Here is a 13835-nt window from a genome sequence, read left to right on the forward strand (position 1 = left end):
CGCCATGACCTGACCGCTCGATGTAGTGTAGATCTGTTATGTTAACTTGATCTGCGGCAGAGTTTCGTGCTGATAACGTATCGAAAAATCTTTGCTACCAAGTGTAGTTTAAAGATCCTTCAAGAAAACAATTATAAAAAAGAGACACAATATAAAAAAAAAACTTTCTCTTTTTTATTTATCTGTATTTATAATAAGGAATGTTGCCTTGTATATAGAGTACTAAAAATCCCTAAAAGATAGTATCAATCTTCAAATAATAAAAATCTATTTTAGAAGATTAAATGTTTAGAGATCAAAATAAATCCAAATTCTGTCCGTAAATTTTTAGGTTTCCTAACAATGCCAACGGGAGACAGCTCCCGTCGCGCGTCAATACCAAACGGGCCCGACAGAGCCTCCTGTTGCATAGCGGGTTGCCCGAGGACAGCAGCGCCGGCGTCGATCCCAACTGAACCCGATCACCGACGTCCGTACCTGCGGAAATTCTTTCAGAAGAGTCTGCACCTGCACTCTGCATAAATTCACCACTGTTCCGAACAGAACTGTTAGGATTTTCAACATCTGCTGCAGGAACATTAATCGATTGACCATTAGATCGAACACCCATCAGTAGGATCTAGTGCAGTCAATAACCAATTGGACATCTCAGCAAGTTCTTAATTGAAGATTAAGGAGCCTAAAACATCATTTGGATAAGTATTACTACTTGCATTCCTTAGTTTCACCATTGCTTTTGATCGAGTTTATATCTCACGTGATGTTGTCTTTGATGATAATACTTATCCCTTTACAAATTTGAATCCAAATGCTGGAGCCTTGCTTATGCATATTGCTGTAACTAAGGAATGCACATTGCTTAGAGCGAAATTGGAGCTTGCAAGAATTGTAGAGACGCAAGTTAGGCCAACAAGCACACTTAAAAAATTCGAAGGGATGAATAATCGGGTTTTTGATGAAATAAGCGTTCTAATAGTGTGTAATACTGAATGACTTTACTAGGTGTTTGATTTATAAGATATGTGGCAGCAAGAAAACATTTCATCCTAAAATTTTATAGGCATAGATGCATGAGCTAAGAGGGAGAGATCAACATCAACTATATGGCGATACTTTCGTTTAGCGGATCCATTTTGTTGATGGGAGTGAAGATATGAAACAAAGTGTGTGATCCCAATTTTTTGGAAGGAGGAGTTTAGCTTTTCATACTCACCTCCCAGTATGTTTGCATTGAGATGATCTTCCTGCTAAAAAAGGCTCTCTACTAAGCTTTGAAAATCAAGAAATTTCAGAAACACTTCTGATTTGTGTTTGAGCAATATATCCAGGTAAATTTACTATAATCATCAATGAAGCTAATATAATACTTTTTTCTTCCAACCGAATCGGGTGCAGGACCCCCATACATCTGACAAAATGAGTTCTAAAGGAACACTAGACTTGCTATATGACTTAGGATAAGGTAGCTAATGACTTTTGGCTTGCTGATAAACATCACACACAGATCCTTCATTACTCTCACCAGAACACGGGAGATTATTCTCACTAATGATTCACTAAACAATAGGAATTGAAGGATGTCCTAAACGATTGTGCCATCTATCAGCTGATGGTTTGATGACACTTAGCACTTGGTGTCCAGTTTTGGTTGGAATAGTAGTGAGAGGGTACAAGCCCCCTTCAACTTGCCGTGTAGGAGGATTTTTTTTATGCCTTATCTTTAATCAAGAAAAAATCAAGATGAAATTCAAGGAAGGCTTGATTATTAGTAGCAAGATGATGGACATAAACAAGGTTCTTTCTAGCTTGAGGCACATGGCGAATATTCTTTACATAAAGATTACGACAGGGGTGTGAACTATAGCATGGCCAATGTGATTAATATTCATACCTACTCAACTTGCTGTTTTGATCTGATCCTTGCCGGTGTACTTGTCGCGAACTATTAGCTCGTCCAATTCACTGGTGATATGATCTGTGGCGCCCGTGTCGGCGTACCAGTTTGTATCCACTCCATAGGATTTGGTCATTGCAGCTGCGCTTCTTTCATCATCATTGCTGCTACTATTGTTGTTGAATCTGGTGCCATTAGAGAAGCTATCGCAGCCACGGTCCTGTCCATGGCCCTGACTGCTACGACCACCTCGACTGCTACGAGATGCAATATTGGCGAACTACTGAGACTGAGAATTTCCTTGCAAAAGATTCATTCGAGTTTTGAAGCTCAGGAGTTGAGCGTACAACTCGTTGACTGAAAAGGGTTCCACTCGTGCGACGATAGTTGGCACAATTGGATTGTAATCAATGTCGAGGCCAGTGATGATGTACGAGACCATCTCCTCATCATCTAACGAACGTCTAGCAGCAGACATCTCGTCTCCAAGCGCTTGCATCTTCCCGACTAACTCTGTCATTGACATGGTGCCTTTTTGCATTATGGCCAGGGCTATGCACGTGTTTTTTGACTGCGCACATGTCTGCGAGGAAAACATGTCTTCCACACATGTGCAGAGGACTTCATAGCAACAACTTGTGTTAGGATCTCATGGGACAAAGAGGATAAGTTGGACATAACCTGCTAATCCAAGGAAATCCATTGAGCATAGGCTGGATTGGGTGCCTTTACTATTGCATCGCCTGCTGTGACATCAAGTTGTTTTGGTGGACATGGTTCTATACCATCCAAGAAAGACTCGAGCTGAGCACCTATCACGGCCAGCAACATCTATGCTTTCCAGAGCGCATGGTTGGTTTTCGTCAACTTCTCCGAGTCTAGGTGACCAAGCATCGATGGGATTGCCAGGCTAGTAGCAAAGGAAGATGCACCTCTTGAACCGATGAGGGAAGAAGAAGCTTCGGTCGACATGTCTTGATTAGCGGCAGTAACGCACCAGGAAGGAGTGAGCAGTGATCATTCTGTTGGCTTGAGGGTAGTGATGATCTGCTAGCAGTAGCGCACCATGAAGGACCAAGAGCGATGATCGATCTACTGGCTTGATGGTGGGCACAATAGAAACTGAACACGCACGACACCAGGAAGAGGTGAGCGACGAGCAGAAAGGAATGACATATAAGAATCGTCAGGTGTGCGACGAACAGAAGCAGTCGGCAGATGAAAAACATCAAGATTTTTGGTGGAGTCGATGTAGTATTAGAGGAGAGGCTCTGATACCATATTAGGAAGCGTTATCACCTCCCTCGAGGCTGTGCATGTGTATTTATAGAGCCGTGAAAACGCAGCAACAAGTACAGACTCAAGATACGATGTGATCGGATCAGTTTCGGTCACAACCGAACTCAAACACGTTTATCTCTAGTGCTTAAAGGGCGCGTGTGCAGAATTCATCGCTCGTCCTGGGAATCTAAAGGCAGTCATGGAGACCGAAGGGTTTGAGAAGATAAAAGCTAGCTTTTGATTCAAGCAAATAAACCTTCGATTCGTGAGGAATACTTTGGATTCACAACTAAAACTTTCAAATTGCGAGAACAAACTTATAATTCAAGGTGAAAAGCTTCTGTTTTGAAAAAAAAAACCTTAGGATTCACAACAAAAACACTTCTGATTTAAGGAGGGCACCCTACTTTTGCAGTCTCCTTGCTTCCATCCGTCCACGAGGACCAGACACTATCGAGGTGTGTGGCACGAGGTGCTTGAGCTAGAGTAGGTGGAGTCTGCCGAAGGCAAGGCATTGTCGAGGTGGGCAAAGCATGGCTCACAAGCCTTTGCACGGTGGTGGTCGCACTTGAGAGGAGAGGAGAGGGAAATGAGTGCATGCGGACGTGCGTGCGGTTGCTGAGAGAGATGAGGTAAAGGAACGAGAGCATCGCCCCATGTGTCGATCATCTGTGGGTTGCTATAGCTACATGTCCTGTGCAGAAGGTTGACCGCTAGATAGATGGTAACCTCAAAATAAGAAATCTGAACTAGGACGGCCCAACGTGCAAGAGGGGCTCGCCCAACACTATTTGCTATTTTTTTCTTTTTCTTTTTAATCATTGTCATTGACTCATTTTATAAATCATCTAGAAAACTCATTTTATAAATTTAGAACTTTCATATGCATCAACAAATTAAATGATTTTCTTCAACATATTGTGTGATCTAATTCAACAATCTCCAAACCACGGCCCCAACGCCCAACTCTGTTGGAGAGGCTGTAACTAAAAAGTGCGTAAACATGTTCAACATTTTATATGTGGTTTGTTGAAACACATTTTGAATGCACTCAATATTCTGAAAGATTTGATTCAATATTTTGCGAAACCTAGTTCAACAGTTTGCAAAATTTGATTCAATATTTTCACACAAAAAGTTTTAACTACTAGATTAAAAATATCAAACTAGTATATTCAAAATATTGAATGAAGTTTTTCAAAATGTTGAATTTTAAAAAATCAAAAAAAATCATATTAGATTTTATTTTGTTGCATTAGTTTTAAACAACACAAAAGTTCAAACGAATTCAAAAACAGACTTCCGATTAAAGAGAGCTCAGTCAACACGATACCTGTCCAACCCACTAAAACCTGCCCATTTCTCTCACCCACGCCTGCTTTAATCTTGGTCATCGGCTCGGTTCACGCACCAATCTTAAAGCACACTACCCATAAGCTTTTTTCAGATGAAATACCTATAGGAGTTCTGCCCCCTTCAACATGATATGTGCGATCCATCCAGTACCTCGCTAAGGCCAATTTGTATTGTGTACTGAATTTCATTTGTGTGTACCGAATTTTTATCTCTTACCTATAAACACCGATACAATCTTGCGATATTTCCGCCTTTAATTCATAGAAATAAATGAGACCACAATTCTATATACTCCCTACAGCAAAAAAATATACTTGGCGTTTTAGATATGATATTGCCTCCAATGTTTATCTCTGATCAATATTGTCCATTAAAACATATTTATAAATCCAATAAGTTTGGTAGGTGCATAGAAAGAATTGGACTAAATTAAAACTTCTTTTATATCTTTCATGTTCTAAGAGTACTACCTAATACGATTAGGAAAGTATCCACACATATGTACGTAGCAAATGCAAGTGCCAATAGCTTTGAACATGGCATGCATGCATGCATGGCCCCTAGAGCCCATGTTCCATGCATAAACACACATTTGCTTATCGATCCGGGTCGTTAGATCTGTACTAATAGCTGTGCATGTGTGGCACGCACGTGCAGTTATCTAAGGGTAAAAATAAAAATGATAACATATACTTGAGATCTTTTTTACGACATCAAGGATAAAACAAAAAACGATAAAGAAAGTAATGTTTGATTAAGTATAGATTCAAATATGATATCACAAATTTGTAAAGAAAGTTTGGTGACCAAAATAATACACTTAGTAGCAAACAAAACTAACACACTTGAAAGAAAAAAAACAATTAAATGCTAGATTCAAAAGATAGTTTGGTGGTTCAACGGCGGTGACGAGGTTCAAATGGTCACAAAAGTTGCCGATAGAAGAGCTTCAGCCTCCGTGGCGCCGCGCTGCCATTGATTTGGTAGAAACCAACCTTGAGCTTGGGAACCTTGCAACTTCTGGTGTAAAGCTGTCACTTTAGATGTGTCTGTGGCAATATCAATGGTCTCCAAACGATAGGACAAGTCGTATTCATCCCCATACAAAGGCTCCGAGAAGTAGATTTTGTTTCTCTTGTACTTGAAGATGCTTGTTCCACTGAAGCTATCAATGAAATGCTCTGACACGAACAGTGTCCAGTCGCTGACGTCATTCACCCTGCGCCACTTTGGCCTTGGGTCCAGGAGATTGCACTTGTAGATCAAGATTCTGTAAATGAAGCGGCGTGTCTTGTGGGACACTTTAAGCCTGGCGCCAACAAGGTGCAGCTCACTGTTTGATTCCAGCTAGCTGCGGTGACAGAGCTACGTAGGTGGCGATAGTGATGGCATTGGCTTTGCAATCAGGGTTGCACTGGCAGCGATGCTGCTGCAGATGAAGATCTCTCTAGTGCTGTCGATTGCCAAGAACATATCTTTGTAGTGGACGACAAAGACCACGAAGCATTCAAGGCAAGTGTCAAACAACTTCCACACGCTATTGACCCCAACCTGGTAGAATGCGACCTCCGTGGACCTTGCGAGCATGGCCATGGCCACACACATGCGGTCGTTGGAGTCAGGTGACCTGGAGAGCACGATCTTATTGAAGAAGACCTGCCTCATCAAGTCTAGCATGATGGCACTAGCCGTGTCCGCTATACCATGGCTATTGGGATGGAGCAACCACCGGCTATCCACTCTAGAGACATGTACCAAGGAGGACGCCATCACGACGTGCTCGTCGACTAGTGGGAGCTCAATGCACGCGATGGTGAAGGGGTTCAGTAGCATCACGGACGCGAACTCGTCCATCAGAGTCAGCCACCCACACGATGAGCCACACAACACCTTCCTGCACACATCCAGAAGGGGCAAGGAGAACACCTTCTTCTCCAAGACGTTGTAGAAGGTGACGTTGTCCGAGTCGGGGCCGAACGGGAGTAGCAAGAGCGGCGCAAAGATCACGAACGGCATGGCGTCGCACCAGGGGGCATAGATAGATCTTAAGGAGGCCGCATTGTGACCGGAGGTGAGACACTTTTCGATGGACTCGAGGAGCTCCGATGGGAGGCCAGAGCTCCAATTTGGCCTAGATCTTCTTGGAGGAGGCTGCTGAGCCGCCATATTTCTTTGGAGGTAAAAGAGAATATGTTTATTTATTTTCATCGTGAAGCTTTTAGCATGGAAACAAAAGATGTTTATGGGAGAATCCATGCATGGTGACATATTGACATTGCTATTTTTACACGCCCTGATCTGTCTCTGTATCAGGTAGAAACGGAGTCTATCTACTACACATTTTTGCTTGTAGATGAAGAAGTAAACCAATCACGATATCAGATATTTTCCTTATTTATTTCATGCCATATGAGGATTAATTGAGTGTTAGTCACATATATATTTATGGATTGTTGGAGGCTGCGATAGCTCATTTGGCAGGTTGGATTATGTGCAGAAAATCAGAAGGAGTAATATTGTGCGTTAATTGGAAGTTGGAAAATTGCAAAAATTCTAAAATCAGGATTTCCATTTAGAAGGTCTCTAAAATCTTTACAGATCATATAATATAACCAAATAATAAATAAACAATACCATTCTGTCAAGAGGCATATTATGATATATACAGTGACTTAATTGGTGCATAGAATAAATTAAAGTAGACATGCAAACTATAGAAAATAATTATTTATCAAATAAGGAATAGTATCACTTGTTTTCAAATAAGGAATAGTACCACATGATGATTGGAAACGTAGCTTGAGGGCAATGTACGTGTCTTAATTGTGATATAATTAAGCGCAAAATATTCCAATGGTGAAATCATATATGCATCAGAAACTTTGTCTTCTTTCCTCTGTATCACCCGAAAGAGCATCCGTGCACCTATTTCTGTTGTAATCACGAACTTTCTATATGAACATAACAGAGGGAGATATAGCCACTTAAATCGGTATAATGAGCATGATTATATAATCAGGAAAACAATATATTATAAATAGGAAAACAACAATATGAAAGCATTTATATGGCCTCACAACTGAAATAAGAGCAAAAACTATTAAAAACGAGCAAAACTTACTGTGAAGAGGGAAGTTCCATCACTGCTTCAATACATCTCTATAAACAATGTTTTTGGTGCTTCTCCCAGTAGCATCTATTTGTTCATTAGGCTTCGCCAGAATCTGAGTCGTTTGCTTTGACACTCATGCCGGTTTAGGAAGGCATGGGTAGAAACCGTAGTGTGATTAACGCCTTGAGGGAGAGTTACTCTAAGCAATATCATCCCTTAGATGTGTAAACAAGTTTACACGATTAGATCTGAAGCTTAGGATTTGTAAGATGTTTACATACTGAAAGATATCTAAGAGTGGTGAGATGGGTGGAAACTAAAGTTGCAGGTTTCACTCCTTTATAGTTTAGATATAGTTTAGATTTAGATTCAAGAGTGAAAAGATATAACAATTCCCGTCTTTTAGTTGGAGTCCTAGCCGCAGATTCTTTCTGTTTCGTTGGAGCCCAAGCCATGCATGTTTATATATCAGAGCGTCCTCCTATTGGCCTGCTAGCTCGCGCCGATCTGTTTGCCTGCAACTGCCAACACCCATAAGCTCTGGCCATGGCGACCACCGCCGTCGCCGCCCGGGGCCCGCGCTCCACCGTCTCCACCATCGTCATGCGAGAGGTGCGCGGGCAGCACACGCTTGTCATCGACGGGTGCGCGCCGTCCAAAGATCCCCAAGCACCTGTTCTCGTCGTCGCGGACCTTCGAGGCGGCGGGCTACCACTGGCGGATCAGGTACCACCCCGGCAGCGGCAGCACCTGGTGGCTGATCAGCAGGCCCTGCATCTCCCTCTACCTCGAGCTCGACGGCGCCCACGAGCGCACCGACCACCCCGTCGAGGTCAAGTTCAGCCTGCTCGACCGGGCCGGGAGCCCGGTGGCCAGGTACACCCGCGTCGCCGGGGTGTACGTCTTCGGCGGCGAGTCGAGGTGCCACGGGTTCGACGACTTCATCAAGTGGAGAGATCTGGAGGAGTCGGGGTGTCTCTTGGCAACCGCTTCTCCGTCCGTTGCGACGTCAGCGTCATCAAGGATTGGGTTGAAGACGCCGACGCCGCCAGTGTGCCGCCACCCGACCTGCACGAGCACCTTTACGATCTCCTCTGGAGGAAACAAGGGGCGGACGTCATGATCGACGTGGGCGGGGAGACGTTCCACGTCCACAGGTGGCTGCTGGCGGCGCGGTCTCAGGTCTTCGAGGCCGAGCTGCTCGCCGGAACGAAGGAGGAGGGCGCACCCGGCGTTCAGGGTCGCATAGAGATCCAAGGTGTGGAGCCTAGAGTGTTCAGGGCGGTGCTCCGCTTCTTGTACACAGACTCGCTGCCCCGGATGGAGGAGCGAGACGCCGTCGCGATGGCCCAGGGCTTGCTTGCCGTGGCGCACAGGTACAAGCTCGAGAGGCTCAAGCCGATGTGCGAGGAGATCCTGCGCGAGCGCATCGGCGTGGACACGGTGGCCGGCACCTTGGCAGTGGCGGAGCAGCTGTTGAATAATTTGTGATATATAGAGCATATATAATATTCCACAAGCATAATTACAAGAATGAAAATTCGAGCTAGCTAAACACATGATAAGGCAGGGTAACAGCTGAGTACAAGCAAAAACAAAGCAACCCTCCATGTGTAACTTCAATAGCCGAATAACAACATGAATTATAAGAGACAATACCTCAATATTAGGATAGCAAGTGAATAAAGATGTTGCTCTCAGAATTAAGCTCAACAATTGGCCCCAAGCCTTTGAAGACTTGCTCCCAAATTGTTCTATTGATCTAATCAAAAATTAGGCTATCCTTAAGATCTCAACTAACAAAAGGATTTTGGACAATATACCAAGCATGAGCACTGGATTGTGAGCTGTACATAACCAGAGGTTTCCCAACAAATAGTATTTGGTCATGACAAAAGTAATACGAGCAAATAGATGGTGAAACCTACTGAAGTTTCCCAGTACAGAGCATATCCAAATATGAAAGAAACAAGCCATCACTGAAATCTGTGGCCAGAAGACCACCAACAGTGATGAAGATATCACTCAGATCAACACCTGAGACAAGTAAACTGCCGCACAGACCAACCACTAGTTCACAGCTCACACATCCATAATACCAAAGATCCTATTGCTATTGTTCTTAAGCAATAACCCAATATAAGATCAATTATATCATCACAGAGCATCTAGTATTCAGCATGCTGTACAGAATGTGAAAAGGGGATAAAAACTCACAGTGAAAGGAGATGAAGAGATTGAATAATCGGGGCAAGGCACGACTCGTCGGTCGCAGTCCCAGAAATCCGATTGCCCGCCATAGCGCCGACAATAAGGAAGACGGAGATACAATGCCCAAACCACACTGCACATGGCACGTGTGGGCGAACTTCCGGCGTATGCAACTCCGGACCAACACCACTCACTTCCAAATCTCCGAATGCCAAGTCAAGCCGAGGAAGACTCGGATTCAACTGGCCAAAGACCACTGGGAAGAAGAGGAGATTGGGGAAAAACTCACAGAGAGAATCCTCTTCATCGGTCTGCTCTCCAGAGAGGGGAAGGAGAAGGATCTATATCGGGGAACCTGCACCGGCCGGCCGGATCCAAATCCCAACCGAACTGCAGCTCCTCCGGCTCCCAGGCGCACGGTGCAGACGGCAGTTGCCGCCGCCGCACGCCCAGGTGCCCAGCCATCCCTTTCCTCATCTCTCTCTCTCAAGCCCTAGCAGCCGGCTGCCTTTTAAGGCTAAGAAGTCATGGGCTGGGCCAAAGCAAGAGCTCAAGCCCATATCAGCTGCAAGATTCAGCCCAAAAGAGTTCCAGCACATTGAAAATTTCAGTAATATATGCAACAGCAGCATGGCCGCCACGCTCTCAAGTCCGCCCGTGTGGAGTTCATGACTCATCCTGGGAATATGAAGGCGGTCATGGAGACTGAAGGCTTCGAGAAGATCAAAGCCAACCACCCATCTCTTCTGATGGAGCTTGTCATGAAGCAATTTGTAGCAAAGTGACCATGCATCAAATGATATCATATTCTTTCTAGTTTTTCTCCGTTCGTCATGGTATATTATTATTGCTAGCTAGTTGATATATACTGTTTTGGCAATATATAGATATTGGTCGTTAAGGTCAATGGTTTGTGGTGATCGATGAACTAGTTTTATTTTTCTTTTTTGCCTCCGTAATGATGTTTACGTTGAGATCATTACGGTGTTAACGGTTAAAATAGTGATCGATCAACTAGTTTAGTTTTTTCGGCTCAGTAATGGTGTTTTTGTTCAGAGATAACTGTCATCTGTTCTGGTCAATTGGTACATGAGTCGGGACTTGTTCTTTCTTCTTACATGTTAGTGGAACAACATCAGTAAATAACAGCCTTCTACCTATGTATGCATTGTAAAAGTTTGTATAAGATATCTAAATCTTTTAACATGAACACGCGTAAGGATGAAAAATCTACAGCTAGTGTGCTATTTTTTTTTCTGGACCATGGAGTGCAGATGTTCCGTGGGCTTTGATTTGTTTGGTAGGGGTGTCAAACCCTGGCCGGACAGAATCACACTGAAACTAGATTTCTCAGAGAATGGGTGGTGGTCTACTTCTCAAAGACATGGGTGGTGGCCGACTCGATGAGAGGCTCTACCAACTTACACTACTTAAAAAACAACAATAATATACATAATATCACAGGCGATTACTTTAAAACCGTCACTGATAAATTACGCACAGACGATTGATTGGAAAAAGTATATGTGATGTTTCCAACGTTTTAGGAGAGTTAGAACATACAAACGATTTTACTAAAAAACCATATATATGTTATTGAACGACACAGATAACTATGTATAAAAGACCATCTGTAGCTAGTAGCCGTCTACACATAGATAACCATTTAGTAAAATCGTCAATATTTTATAAATATTCGTTTGTGTCGTTCAACAATACGCATACGGTTTTTTTATAAATATCCGTATATAGTATATATTTGAAAACTCATAAAATATTAATACGAAATCAAATAAAGAAACTTTTTATATGAAAATTGTAGTTTTTGACAAGATTACAACTTGTTAGTTTATAGCTTTTTCATTTGAAGTTATTTAGAGGCTTAAATAATTGTCCAAAGTTTCAGATAACAAGAGTTAAAAGGATAAAATATCATATTGCTATTAGCAATGATGTACAGGTGAGATGGTAAGAAAGCTACGCGTGAGACATGAGGTCACAGATTAAACGCCTACAAACTGTACAAGCGCGTATCTCATACGAAAAATTATGCGACCCCCACGAGGTTGCTCAGATGTAAAAATAAATATTTTTTTATCTTTCCTACATTAAAAATATTTTTTTAAAAAAAATAATACACTGATAGTTTTTATTGAAAACCGTATGTGCTATGTCATATTACATATGGATGGTTACATATATATGACAAACTCGATATCACAGACACTTTCGCACAAATAGCTTTGTTCTTCGTATGTGATATACGTTAAAGACCATCTTTGATAGCATGATCTGTGGTGGTGAATTAGTACATTACATGTACACATTAATTGGTGGGTCAATGAGATGCCACAAAATTAATCCAAAGATGTAAAATGCAAGAAACTCCTGTATTAATCGAAAAAAGAACGAGAAAACTCCATGCTAGCCATCTTTTTGTTCTAATTAAAGGTAAGGATCAAACTCCATTGTAACCCTACATGAATCAAACATTCCGGATTGGATATACATGAATTTGTTGGCTCCAAACTGAAACTGGGCGTCCACTGAACACGTAGCACATAGCGCCTTATGTTTCTCTGGCTTTTGCAAAGCTGACCAGAAATTAATCCAGTGACAAACTGAAAAGATTATAGCAGTTGAATCTTAAGGCAATTTGTGTTCAAAGAATATTGTGTTGTGGGCTTTCTATACATACCGAAATATGGTTGCACACCCAACAATCAGGAGCATTTTATGTTTTTTTTTTTGTGAAATTCTGCAACCAGCCATCAAAACACTAGTGCAAAGAATTAGGAGTGCTAGCAAAATCAAATGCACATTGCATCACAAACCATCTGAATTTAGACATTGGGCACTCAAATAATAAATGATCTATTGGTTCATCACTACCACAAAAATGATATTGTTGATTTCCCTTCAATCCTCTTTTAACTAAATTATCTTTAGTCAGAATATTGTCCTTCAGTACCAACCAAAGATTTTTTATTTTTAGAGGTAGTTTTGTTTTCCATAAAAACTTATATGAAAATTACATTTGATTCGTTTTCGGGGCAAGATAGAAGGATTTCACTGTGAAATGCCCACTTGCAGTTAAATTTCATACAGGTGAATCTATTCCTTTTGACAGCTGCACTTCACTACATTTAACTTGTAATTCTTCCCATAAACTTAGAGAATTACCCCAAAGTAGACATCGAAAGCATATGGTACCCCAACCCTCTGTAAAAACATGCGCAACTGAAATATTCTTGGAAAAAGTTAGATTATACCATCTAGGAAACTAATATGAAAATGGATCGGGTCGGAGCGGATAATGCATTTCCCATATCCTACTCCATCTTTTTTTCTAGGTTCAGAGCGAGCAGATAATATGCAGATGCAGATATGGATTCTTTGGATATCGGAAATGTATGGAATTGGGATGGATTTGGATTGAAACAGACTTACAGTAGTCAGATAATACGTCTATACGCTCTACATATACGTCGATTAAAGATTCCAAAAATACACACAAGACACAATACACAAAATACTTTGTTCTTGGCAGCTAGCAGCAGTATTGTAGGGCAGCAGCAGCACGGTACTTAACCTAATGTTAAAGTGACCTAATCATCTAAACACCACGGCTCCCAAGTCATCACCATCAATTCATCATATTAATTAAAAGGAAGAGACTAGGATGACTCTTAAAAAAAAGACGGATAATCCTATTTTAATAGTCGGATAATCTGTATCCGACGGATTTTTTAAAACCATATCCTACTCCATATCTACCCCAGTCGGATATCGGATTATTCATATCCGCTTGGATATTGAAAAGCCCTCAAACTCTTTGTTATTCTTCCTATGCTATGGACTTATGCATGGGCGTACTGAACACACTGTATTTACTGGGTCATGCAGGAAGAGATATCACAGTAAGATTTTTTAATAATGAAATACAATATCCGGCCTCTACATCGGAAGATGCACACAGCC

The 13835-nt window shown here is 42.0% G+C and overlaps 2 protein-coding genes and 1 non-coding gene across 3 annotated transcripts; 1 reads left to right on the forward strand and 2 right to left on the reverse strand.

Annotated features, from left to right (window-relative positions):
- Positions 1–2215: 2215 nt before the first annotated feature.
- Positions 2216–2354, reverse strand: LOC133906836 (small nucleolar RNA Z247). Its single transcript, XR_009907847.1, has one exon. It is a non-coding gene; the product is annotated as a small nucleolar RNA Z247 (small nucleolar RNA).
- A 3092-nt stretch (positions 2355–5446) lies between these two features.
- LOC133906041 (uncharacterized) lies at positions 5447–6547 on the reverse strand. The gene is made up of 2 exons (XM_062347834.1): positions 5901–6547; positions 5447–5840 (listed from the first exon to the last, which is right to left on the reverse strand). The coding sequence occupies exons 1-2, from the start codon at positions 6545–6547 to the stop codon at positions 5447–5449; spliced, it is 1041 nt and encodes a 346-aa protein (XP_062203818.1).
- A 1642-nt stretch (positions 6548–8189) lies between these two features.
- LOC133906042 (BTB/POZ and MATH domain-containing protein 1-like) lies at positions 8190–9134 on the forward strand. The gene has a single exon (XM_062347835.1). The coding sequence runs from the start codon at positions 8190–8192 to the stop codon at positions 9132–9134; it is 945 nt and encodes a 314-aa protein (XP_062203819.1).
- The last annotated feature ends 4701 nt before the right edge of the window (positions 9135–13835 follow it).

This window comes from Phragmites australis, chromosome 23 (genome assembly GCF_958298935.1).
Source record: "Phragmites australis chromosome 23, lpPhrAust1.1, whole genome shotgun sequence".
In the NCBI taxonomy this organism is placed as follows: Eukaryota; Viridiplantae; Streptophyta; class Magnoliopsida; order Poales; family Poaceae; genus Phragmites; species Phragmites australis.